This window comes from Felis catus, chromosome B4 (assembly GCF_018350175.1).
Source record: "Felis catus isolate Fca126 chromosome B4, F.catus_Fca126_mat1.0, whole genome shotgun sequence".
NCBI classification, from domain to species: domain Eukaryota; kingdom Metazoa; phylum Chordata; class Mammalia; order Carnivora; family Felidae; genus Felis; species Felis catus.
In genome coordinates this window covers 115,628,574-115,641,494 of record NC_058374.1, presented here as the reverse complement: position 1 = coordinate 115,641,494, position 12,921 = coordinate 115,628,574, and the positions used below count along the sequence as shown (strand labels likewise).

Sequence of the window (12,921 nt, the reverse complement as noted above, 5' to 3'; positions counted from 1 at the left end):
TTCGAAATGTAGGCACTGCTTTTCATTTCGATAGCTCCCGATATCTCCTCCAATTATTCAAAACAGTGTACCCCAGCCATTATGAAATGAAAGATGGAAGAGAGAAGCTCAGTGTCATGGGCAGGAGCGAGGCGTGGTACCTTTGTATCAGAAAGGTAGGCTAAGAATGGATACCACAATTCAAAGACCATCGTGAAGGGCAAAAGATCATACGTGAGTTTCCCGGCAGCCACAGCTCAGAGTAAAGCAGGCCGTGCTCCCGGTATTCACGGGGACAGTAGGAAGCAATCTGCTGGTCAGGAATATGTTTGGTTTCTAGGAATAAATCCTAAGGGGAATTCCGGGAGAGGAATTTAGATTGGACTATTATTTCTGTATTTATTTGTGGAAAACCCATGATTTTTTTTTTTAATTTTTTTTTTCAACGTTTATTTATTTTGGGGACAGAGAGAGACAGAGCATGAACGGGGGAGGGGCAGAGAGAGAGGGAGACACAGAATCGGAAACAGGCTCCAGGCTCCGAGCCATCAGCCCAGAGCCCGACGCGGGGCTCGAACTCACGGACCGCGAGATCGTGACCTGGCTGAAGTCGGACGCTTTACCGACTGCGCCACCCAGGCGCCCCGGAAAACCCATGATCTTTACGCACATGGCCCCTTTAAACACACTGACAGGAAGACAGGAGTCTAGAAAGCACCTGATCCAGGTGGTGGCAGGATATATGAGGGAGCAGTGAGGCAGAGCAATATATGACAAGGGTCCCACAGATGTACAGTTCCCGCCATCGAATTGGATACACACATCCTTCATTTCTTTTCGGCTTGACGGTAGAGAGAATTTCATATGGGTGTCATTTAGCACGTGGCTGACCTGTATTCTAGAAAGGGGCAGAAAAACAACTCTTAAGTGACACAGACACGGAGCACAGTTGTGTGCCGAACATGACGGCGTACGAATTTTACTTGAACCGCAACAGTTCACAAACTATCAGAACAGCCGCACGTAAGTGTGGGTTCATCAGGGGCCACTTACCACGGTGGGGATCATCTGGGGCAGGGTTCCTCTTTCTTTTTTCATTTGTATGTTTTTATTTGCAAATGTCCCTTAGAAGTGGGGAAAGGAGATGTAACCAGTTCCCTTAAGAAGTCCTATCAGTGGAACATGGACTGTGCAGGGTTTCCTGTTAACGTTGTTGGGTTTGAGAATGGCACGGTCCTTATCTGTGAGAGACCTATACTGAAGTAGGTATGTGTCAAGGGATATGGTGTCTGGGAGGTGCTTTTAAAACCTCCAGCTACCCATGCTCCCCTCCTCTCCAAAAATGAAACCAGACTGGCAGATGTTGGCAAGTTTGGAAGCTGGAGGATGGGTACGCAGAGGTTCACCGCGCTCTTGTCTCTTGGGTATGCTTGGAAATTTCCACAAGGAAAAGCGTAAGAAAAAAGAAGTCCCAGTTAGACGGTAGAAGGGGAGAACTCCGCCCCAGGCAGAGACGGGGATCCTGCCATTCTAAGAACAGAGCGCCCGTGACCAAAGTCCATGCCAAGAGCGCAGGGATCTCAGGGTCAATCAGCACCAGAGCCGAGCTGCCTCCCAAGGAGGTCTAGACGAGAAATTAGTTGGGAATATCCTGGGTGCTCCTGACATCCACAGGGCATGCCCTTGATGCCCCTCGGGAGTCAAAGCAGAGCCTTCTACAACATTCCCTCTGTAACCTGCACTTCCTCAGTACATCATGTCTACAATGACCCTCTAAAGCAAAAGGTCACTAAGACTGGGTTGTGCTGAATAATTCTCAGCATGATTATGCTACGTGCGAATCTACTGTTACTACTTATAGGATATGCACATGATTATTAACATTAATGCACATATCCTTTAAGTAGTAATAATAGATCCTAACATAAGGCGAATTCAAAAAGCATCTGAGTCAGTGTGCATTTACACTATGTCAGATTTACATCCTAAGCTTTACATTCAGAGCAAAGCTCTAGGAAATTCATCGTAAAATGGCTAATCATTAAAATTCAAACTTGTTTATAAATTTTGGAAGGAGAGAGGTGGAAATGGGGGTCATTCCACTATTATCCTCGTATTTTTCCCTTCAGAATAATTAGGCATTTGAAAAATACCATATTAAAGGAGTGTGGGATTACGGCATGAACTCAGATATAGGATTAACCGGGTATTATGTTTACTGCTTGTGAACTTGGGTTCACCACTCTGATGTGGTTACTGAAATGCTACGTGCAGAAAGGTCTCTGAGTCGTTTAATTGAATAACTGCAGTATCGCAAGACACATTCGGAATTGAAATGAGAGCATAAAGAGTCAAAAATAGGGAAACGCTCTGAAAACCGGCTGATTTGCCAGTGAAGGTGATTGCCTCTCAGTGAACACACAGGTGTCTAACTTCACAGATTTCAACACAAAATGAAAGATTTGCGCAGGAAGGTATTTAGCCAGGATCAACGGTACCAAAACACCTATGCCGCATAGATACAGCCGCTAATGGGTGCTTGATAATTCTGGTAAATGGCAAAACAGAGTGGAGCTACCAATGAACAGCTTTCTCCATCAAGATGACAGACATCCTAAATTTACTGTTAGGAGGGGAAGAGGATGGCAGTTATATGCAGCAAATGAATTAAAACAGAAAATTCAGTAAATAAGTGTGGCAGATTAAAATGCTGTGCAAATCTGTTTTAGTAGTTAAAACCCAAAACACCATGCTTCAGCAGATTGTCTTTGATGCATTCCCATGATGAGAATGAGCCCAGTATTCTACTTCATATAAACTGCAATGTCTTCTAACTTCAAATCAACCCAAACTTACAAAAGCTAGCAAGCAGGAAACTCAAATTATCTGTTGTGTTATTATTATTACATCTCTTTTGGGGGTAAGATTTGCACAAGGGTGTCAGTGAGACGTGGAAATTTTTTTTCTCTCTCTCCAGGTTTCGTTGAAAGGACAAGTTAGGGGGAAAGAAGTCATAGAAATAATGATGGTCAAATGGTACACTGACCAGATATCTGTGTTGGGGTGTTTGGTCTTTTTTTTTTTAAACTACTAATATATGTTCCATTTAGTTATTAGTTGAGCCTGAGACCAATCCAGTAAAGAGAAGGCTACAAGGAGTAATAGAACGTGCCAGAACGTTTCTTTTTTCAGCTTGGGGTAATACATCAGAAGAGCTGTCATAGTTTTCCATCAGATTCCTAAGTATGCAACTATTTTTCTAAGTGCATCAGCTTCAAGGTGATGTCTGTTACTCAAAATACTTGATTCTGGTAATGGAAATGAAGCAAGACCTCAAAGAGGCAACATCCTGAAATTAGTGGGTTCTGAGGCTTTGGGGGCTTAGAGGGGACAGATTTTCTCACAGTTAGCTTCCAAAGTGGTGTTTAAATTATTCTACTTATTAAAATTATGTGATAACAAATATGTAGATGAACTGCCCACTTCGGCACGTGGCAATACTTTGAAAAGATTATAATCACAATGATACTCTTTTGGCATAAGCTTTTTACTATATTACCAAGGATAAATTACTATGATTTCAACTCACACGTCCTTATCACAAGTACTGGTTCCTTTCAGGATCATTGTAATGTTGGATGCCTGGCTAAAGTTTGCTCCCGTGACGATCACGTTACTTTTCCCTAAAGTCGATATTTTCCGTGGCTCGATGGACTTAATGTAGAAGACCTGTTGGAAATAAAGATTAACACACAAGATCAAAGAGAAGAAGTGGCATTGTTCCAAAAAATCTGTTTACGCGCTGCAGTTTGAAGAAATCACTGGGAAATTACGACATTTTGCAAACACAAGCAGACAGTGTTTAATGAAATCAATGAATTCAAGGAAGAGTGCTGAAGATTCATGTCTCTCAACATGCGACAGCATGAGGTCAAACCAATTAGTCTTTGTCTCACAAGACAGTTGAAAATACAGTTGAAGAGTCTGACATTCTGTCTGAAGAGTGAGATCTCACTGGTGTCTCAAAAATGCTCACGGCCTCTGGAGGCTCACAATATAACAAAATGAAGAAAAAGACAAGGAATCCACTGATGATAGGCCAACAAGAGTTATCATTAAGCTGGAAGAAATGTTATTCTGGATAAATTTAATTCCCAAGAAAGCAGTGTCTATTTTTTTTCAGTTTTTTTTTTTCCCCCAGTTAGGCTATTTGAATCAAGGGGTATACTGCAGGGGAAAACCTCCAGAAATCAACTTGTTCAGTCACCTAATACCAAGTACTTGGATGCCAAACCACTGTGGTCAACAGTTTCCTCTCCACGGCACCCATTATAACCTTTATCAGGCCTTTCTTTATCACGAAAATTTCCCATGCGGTAACCTGCTCCCTGAGGCCCCATATCACGTAGACTTTTGCACCTTACTTCTTTCCTTGCAAAGCCTGATTAAATTCTTAAAAAGAGTGGGGGGGGGGGCTTTATTTGCTGGTAGGAATCACTTTCCTTTCAAAGACAAGACAATCGTGATTTCTTTCACTTTTCTTCTCCAGATGTCACCATCTCTCATTTTGATCATTCTGTTATTCTTTGTACAGACCACTCCCCAGCACATCTGTATTCTTCTATAATATGGTGACTAAAACAGGACAGAAAAATTCTCTCCGGCCAATATAAAATACAGATCTTCAGCACCAGTGCATTTCATACTCACACTCTGGACAATTGAAAACAACCCCCAAGTCCAGAGACGCGTAATCACGTGAAATCTGGCTAAGCCACAGATGCCAACTGTAGCCACGTAGAGGCTAAAATCTAGGAGGAAGCCACTTATGGCACTGGGAGAGCATCAGTTGTGCCCAATGCCTGTCTACCGCCTGCTTCTTGAAGCAGCCTCATATTCTCTGCTCCTTTATATGTGTAATGCTCATCATGATGGACTTGCCGGGCTGTTTGGGCTGCCCCTTCTGCCGCGAGGGATGTTTTATTCTGTTCCTCGGCAAACACACGCGCTATATGGTAGAGCGGTCACCATCGCTCATTATCACTATGGATTGGTTCTGCAGGTTGAGGTAAATTCATCGTTACTGTCATCACAGCCATGATGTAAGGTGACAGAGAATTGATTTCGGTGGCAGAATTTATTTTAATCACTTAGTAGAGGACTTTAGTCCCATATTTATAGAATCATGAAGGGTCTGAAAGGGTCACTTTAATTATTCTGTTATACTTGACTGCCTTTTATGGGGGAAATTATCTGCACGAGTGGTACTTGGAATGGGGGGATTAGCAAAGACTTCAAGATAAATCCCTTGCAAATGTCAAGTGTGTGCTATATAGCAGAAGGCTTACTCTTCGCTCTGACATGGTGACAGCTAAGTGAACAAGTATTTATTGAACACGTACAGGGTCCCTAGAACAGTGCTAGGTGTTTGCCTGTAGCAAGCCAAATCCAGTCCATCGCCTGCCTTCGGATGGCCCGTGAAAAAAATGTCAAAGAAGTAATAATGTTCCATGACATGTGAGAATACATGAATTCTGATATTAGTGTCCACAAAGAAAGTTTTTCTGGATCACAGCCACACCTGTTCATTTACGTATTGCCTGCGGCTGCGTTCGCACTACAGGGACAGAATAGTTGTGGCAGGGACCGCGGGGCTCCCAAAGCCTAAACCATTCACTGTCTGGCTCTTTGTAGAAAAAAACGTGCCAACCCTTGCACAGTACAAGTCCACTGCCCTTCTTAAGGAGGCAAGATGGGACTGTGTTTCGTTTTGTTTCATGTGAATCCCAACGAAGACTCACATACACATCCAAGTCGGCCGAGAGCCCCACGTTTCTTTCCGGACAGCCCTTCTGGATTCCTGTGTTTATACTGTGATATCTCCTCAAGCAAGATGTTCGAACACCCCCAAGTAAATGCTACTTCTCTACTCTCAGGAGAGGATAAAAAGACCCTTATAACTACTGTAAAAAATATTTTCAGGGGGTTATATTTTGCTCCTTAAATGGTTCTGTAAACACCATCAGAAGACCCACCACGTTGCCTTATTAACTTCTTATTTCTCCCTGAGCAGAGACAGCCCTGCTACTTCAAAAGGATTTTTTTTTTAACTTTTTTTTTTCAACGTTTATTTATTTTTGGGACAGAGAGAGACAGAGCATGAACGGGGGAGGGGCAGAGAGAGAGGGAGACACAGAGTCGGAAACAGGCTCCAGGCCCTGAGCCATCAGCCCAGAGCCCGACGCGGGGCTCGAACTCACGGACCGCGAGATCATGACCTGGCTGAAGCCGGACGCTTAACCGACTGCGCCACCCAGGCGCCCCCAAAAGGATTTTATTTTTAAACCTTATTATTTAGAGAAGTTTCCATTGGCTGTCTACGATGAAATCCAGCCCGGTCTGTCTCTTGAAAGCCGATGCTTCCAGTCTATTTGCAAAGAGGGTCCGATTAGTTGTCCTTTGTTTGCTTGGAGAACCTCTCTTAATGTTAATAAGTGAGTTAAAGAGCCACCAAGAGGACCTCATCAAATCAACTGTGCAGGTGTACAAGGAAACAAAGAAAACGAGAGGGTAGCTATAGGGCTGTCCTGTATGGCTGCAACAATTCTTAGAAATATAACATTTTCTATTTTTACTACTGAAGGTTTTTGAAAATCCTCTACAGACAGGAGGCAAAGAATGATCTCCCGACAAATGTTTCACACACTTACTGCAGATCTATTTTGTATTTTAATCAAGAGTTAATTTCACAGCCTGGCGTGAAGCAGCGGGCCCAGGAGCTGACACACAGAAGGGGTTAATTTAAAAACACAATCTAGGTTGATCCAAAAAGACACTTCCTTAAAGCCTTACAGTGAGATCCTGCCCTCATCTGAGGTCCAAGAATTTCCATACGTCAAATCAAAATGCCTCTGACAGCAACCTTCACAACCTGGGTTGTCCAGCGATTAACCTCAGAATGGTCTACTTCCTGTCAGCTACATTTTAAAGACATAAGAGTTATTTCTAAATGGCTGCCCAATTGTAAATTATTTAATAAGGCCCTACGAACCTGGTCGCTCATGAGTTTAGATCACTCCCTATTTTGTATACGAGAGCACATTAGAAACTGGTTACAGAATACCCGGCTATTTTTATTTTTTTAAAACAAAGTCATTCTAAGATATTGGAAACAGCACAACCACTAAGAAATAGTTATTTCTGAAAAGGTCTAAGAGGATTGCTTCTGACAGTAAGAGTACTTTTTTTGTGAAGTCTGACGTCAACACAATTCAAATTACCATGACATTAATGGAGAAAATACTGCTATGATTGAAAAGAATATGGGAAAGAGGTGCATTAGGAAGGCTCAGTTTATTAAGACCAAATTGTACTCTATTAATCTGTTTAAAAAAAAAAAATCTGAATATAGCAAAGCTCTCTGTAGGTCTGGACCTGAATCGACACTCAGTAAAACGTCTCTCAGAGTTTCACTGGTGAAATTAGTTCAAACAGGACCGCATAAAAAGTCACATGGATTCAAAACCAGCTGGAAATCTGAAACCAAAGGACATTAGAGAGATGAAAGGTAGCACAACTAATTAAAGGAAAGTGTCCTGTAGGGCCCTACAGGGGTGAATATTTGGTTCGGAATTATTTAACATCTTTATTAATGACTGAGAAGGATGGAAGTAATGTATTCATGAAATGTATAAATTGAAAAGAGCAGTGACCGGCAGCGGCGACGGGCTAAGTATAAAAGGAGGTGAGACATGGAAAGAAAATATAACGCCACCAAAGAAAAATTAGAGCACTAGATAGAACAACATGGTCCTCCGTCTGCTTTGCTCGGCCCCCAGGTGAACACTCCTTCATGGGGTCCCCAGTAGAGGCCCCAGAAAACTTGGGACGTAACCTCCAGTTGGTCCCAGGAAGGACCAAGGGTCAGAACGGCAACTGAGATGGCCCTTGTGAAGGTCCTGTGCGGAGAGATCAAGGCTCATTTCTCTGACCCGGGGACCCTGAGGTGGGGCCGCCAAGGCCACTCCACAAAGGCGTCACTCTTGGCCACTGAACTTTTTGAATGTGGCAACGCAGAACTGGGCTGGGTGACCGGGACTCCAAGACAGGTAACTCTTGGAGGCAACTCCTCCCCTCCACAGAGACCCCTGACTGCGAATTAGGCTCAGCTACTCCAAATCCACCCCTCTGCTGAGTTTCCAGTCAGCACGTGGTTCTTGCTGCTCCACTCTCCTACGGGCCTCAGTTTCCCGTCTTGAACCTCTTCTCCTCTCCCCGTCCTGGAGAGGATACCAGCCTGGCCTGGGTCTGAATCCTCCACTCTGACCACACCCTGACCTCCCCTCCCCTCTGGAGGCTTCGATACTAATACACTGCCTTCATAGCCTGTCGCCCCACCCATGTCGGCACCACCAATGCCAAGAGAAGCCAATGTTAGTTTTCTCCCTTCCAGATTGACCTTTTCCATCAATACGACATCATTTAATACTTGTTTATATTCAATTGAGGTCATACAATGGAGAGTAGTGGTTAAAGCTGGGGGCTCTGGAGTCAGACTGCCTGGGTTCAAATCTCTTGCCTATTATTTACTACCTACTTACCCTCTATAAGCCAACATTTCTTCATCTATAAAATGGGAAAAAATAGGTCCATTGTGAGGCTTACAGAAACAGATATTCTGAGCTCAGGATATAGCATCGGCTCAACAAATACAGGCCACCACTATTTAATTTAGCATGTTCTGGAACTCCTTCTTACATCTTCTTCTGATGTACATACACACTCAACTGCTTCATGAAAATGAATTTTCCTTCCTCCAAAATATTAGAAGTTCTACAGTGTAAGCTCCTTGAGGACACACATTGTGACCACCTGTCTAGCACATAGGTGATAGATAAAATAAACACATTTTATTAAAAGAAGGTTTTTTATGTTTTATTTATTTTTGAGTGAAAGCAAGAGACAGACGGAGAGAGACAGAGCTCGAGCGGAGGAGGGGCAGAGAGAGAGGGAGACACAGAATCCGAAGCAGGCTCCAGGCTCTGAGCTGTCAGCACAGAGCCCCATGTGGGGCTCGAACTCCTGAGCTGTGAGATCGTGACCTGAGCCGAAGTCAGACGCTCAACCGACTGAACCACCCAGGTGCCCCTCAACAACCACACTTTAAACGCACGGGTACATGAACAATTGCAAGTGAATCCCACAGCGCCTCGCGCGTGCTACGCCCATAGAAGCTACTCCACAAGGTCTATATTAAACTTAATTTCACTTTTAGAGGCAAGGTCTCTGCAAGAGTCAGTGTGGATTACCTGTGAGAAATTAAAACTCACATTCAGAGGTGGAGGAGGATAAGAAGAGGTGGTGCAAGGAAGAAAAAGTAAGAACCACGTGAACGTAAATCCCCCAAGAGCAGGAGACGTGGCTGCGTAGGGCGCAGTTCCACCCTAGAGAGACAAGCACACTGCAAGGAATAACACATATTACAGCCACACCGTATCATCGATCTTCACATCCTTTCTCTGAGAACAGGAAAGAGAGGGCAGCCACCTCTTCTCACAGCAGGTGGAGGCACCAGATAGAAGACTGTTTAAAAAAAGGAAGGAAAAGAGGTGAGTGCCGGGCGACAGGGCCGACCGTCTGAGACAGACCAGCCTTCAGAGCTGAAAATACTTCTCATCCAAAGGGCAAACCCAGGGTTTTGAGTTCATTTCCCTCTTTTGGTGGTACCTTTCCTTAATGCAGCCCCTCCCGATACATGACAGCACATATGGGTAGGTCAGGTGAAGAGACTGAGGATACGGTCGTGACACTGTGAGGGCAGCAGGCCCAAACCGTGATCGCACCAGGAACCCCATGTCCTAAGTACTGTGTCCTTGGACGAGCAAATGCATACATTAAAAGACAAATGTCTCAAGTAGCATCCTACTGCTGCTGAAGAACAAAACCAAAACTCCTTTGCCTGGTGTGGAAGACCCCAGAGATTCAGGCCACGGGGTCTTTTAGGTCTTGTGTCCCACAGGTTCCTGCATCCTTCTGTTCCAGGCAATTCAATGACGTGGGGTCTCCTATAATAGACGCCCTGGAATTTTCTGGCAACCCACTATACTTTTGCCTATGCTGGCCCCTCTGCTTAGAACACCCACTCCTCTGTTTTCATGTGTCTCGTCCCTCAACGGTTGGCTGAAATGCCATCTCTGTCTATCAATCCATCCATCAATCAAAGCCCTAACCAACCACACTGATTAAGTGTTTTTAGCTGCCAGGCATTGGGCTTAAATAAACAGGAATGACTAAGACAAGTCTGCAGGCACAGAGAGCCTCTCCGGGTTTGTGTACTTTCTGGTACTTCTCCTATGTTAGTACTTTTTTTTATCTTATATTCTTACTTGTGTACTTATGTATAACATTCTTGAGATTGACAGAGACACATGTGTTTGATTCGTCTGTGTCCTCCTCTTTGTACCCGTGAAGCTCAATATAATGGTGTCTACTGGGTGCTCAAAACACATGTGTAGCAAGAGCCAATCCCAGCTCAGCATCATGAAGCCTAAGGTCGTGTCTGCACCATTCACATCTCCTGTCTCCAGTGCCTGGCAAACAGGAAGCACTCGATACATAGGTGACGTGGGAAGATGCATTGAGAGAAAGTTCTCAGTGGCTTCTCTGCTAGGAAGAGTGTTCAGCACTTCATTTGAGGCCAACACAACACCTGAACTGGAAACGCAGATTTACATATCCACGTGACAAGGAACGACACTGGTGTATGCCAGAGCATGAGAAATCCCTCCTGCGATCAATACTACTCCATTCCCTATGAACCCAAATCGAGAAGATTCTGTTCGAAGCCACATGTTAAAAAAAAAACCATTCCAGGATCAACAAAATACCTTTCTCCAAAGAAAGAAGGGTCATTCACACAGCAGCACTAAAGACATTGCCTGGGCTTTTGGTTATTTTCAGCCAGTTCCTTTAACCACATGGTGTCAAAGGTCAAAAGGAATGGGGAGACACAATGCAGGAAACCAGGATGCAGTGACTTTTTTTATAACATAAAAGAAATTTTAAAAGTCATTGCCTGGATCACCACTCAGCAATAAAAAGGAACACACTATTGACCCATAAAAAGAACTTGGATGAATTTCCAGAGAATTAAGTTGCGTTAAAAAGGCCAATCCCAAAAGGACTCATTTTGGATGATTCCATTTAAACAGACTCCTTGAAATGATAAAATTATAGAAACGGAGAACAGATTAGTAGATGCCAGGGATTGGAAAGGGGGAGTGGGAGGGAGGAGGGAAGGGAGTGTGGTGATAGAGCTGTTCTGTCCCTTGACTGTTGTCACTGTCAATATCCTGGTTGTGATATTGTGTTATGGGTTTTGCAAGATGTTACTGTTGGGGAAAAGTGGGCAAACGATATCGAGGGTGTCTCTTGTTTTCATACAAGTACATGTGAATCTACAATTCCCTCAAAATAAAAAGTTTAATTTTTTCCCAAAGAGTCTTAGAAAAGTTGGAAGACTCACACTTTCCGGTTTCAAAACTTATTACAAAGCTACAGTAATCAAAACAGTGTGACATGGGCATAAAGACAGACCTACAGACTAGTGGAACAGAACAGATAGCCCAGAAGGAAACCCTTGCATATCTGGCCAAATGGTTTTTGATAAGGGAGCCAAGACCATTAAATAGGAAAAGGACAGTCTTTTCAACAAATGGTGTTGGGAGAACTGGATATCCACATGGGAAAGAATGAAGTTGGACCTTTACCTTATGCCATATATGAAAATTAACTCAAAATGGATCAAACACCTAAATGTAAGAATTAAAACTATATAACTCTTGGGGCTCCTGGGTGGCCCAGTCGGTTGATTGTCCGACTCTGGGTTTTGGCTCAGCTTGTGATCTCATGGTTGGTGGGATCAAACCCCACGTTGGACTCTGCACTGGGCATGGAGTCTGCTTGAGATTCTCTCTCCCTCTGCCTCTGCACCTCCCCTGCCCTTTCTTTCTCAAAATAAATAAACATCAAAAAACCCCCACCAAAAACCTATAAAACTCTTAGAGGAAAATATGGGAGAAAAGCTTCATGACAATGGATTTGGCAATGGTTTCTTGGATGGGACACCGAAAGCACAGATTAAAAAAAGAGAGAGAGATAAACTGGACTTCATCAAAATTAAGAACTTCTGTGCATCAAAGGATACTATCAACAGAGTGAAAAGGCAACCTATGGAATGGGAGAAAATATTTGCAAGTCATGTGTCTGACAAGATGTTGATATCCAGAATATATAAAGAACTCCTATAACTCAATAACAACAAAAAACAAGCCACCTGATTAAAAAATGGGCAAAGGACCTGAATAGACGTTTCTCCAAAGAAGATACACAGATGGCCAACAAGCACATTGTAAGATGCTCAACATCACTAATCTTTAGGGAATACAAATCAAAACCACAATGAAATACAACCTTATATCCACTTATAATGGCTACCATTAAAACAACAACAACAACAGTAACACAAAAATAACAAGAGCTGAGAGGATTTGGAGAAATTGGAATGCTTGCACACTGTTGGTGGGAATCTAAAATGGCAGACTACTATGAAAAACTGCATGGCATTCCCCTCCAAAATTAAAAATAGAATTACCTTATGATTCAGCAATTCCCCTTTTGGATATATACCCGGAAGAATTGAAAACAGCCTTCAAGAGGTATTTGTACACCTATGTTTATTGCAGCATTATTTACAATAGCCAAAAGATAGAGGCAACCCAAGTGTCCATCCACAGATGAATGGAAAAACAAAATGTACTATACACACACAGTGGAATATTTTTCAGCCTTAAAAATAAGGAAATTCTGACCCATACTGATATGGATAAACCTGGAGGACATTATGTTAAATGAAATAAGCCAATGACCAAAAGAAAAATCCTG

The 12,921-nt window shown here is 43.2% G+C and overlaps 1 protein-coding gene across 2 annotated transcripts in view; it reads right to left on the bottom strand.

Annotated features, from left to right (window-relative positions):
- PLXNC1 (plexin C1) overlaps positions 1–12,921 on the bottom strand; it is a 149,028-nt gene that overhangs the window by 60,051 nt on the left and 76,056 nt on the right. Inside the window, exons 10-11 of one of the 2 annotated variants that reach the window (XM_023257304.2) lie at positions 3,569–3,711; positions 698–877 (exon numbers count right to left, since the gene is read on the bottom strand). In XM_023257304.2, the coding sequence (XP_023113072.1) occupies positions 698–877; positions 3,569–3,711 (323 nt within the window). The remainder of the gene's footprint in view (positions 1–697; positions 878–3,568; positions 3,712–12,921) is intronic. The other variant, XM_023257305.2, reaches the window with a different exon arrangement.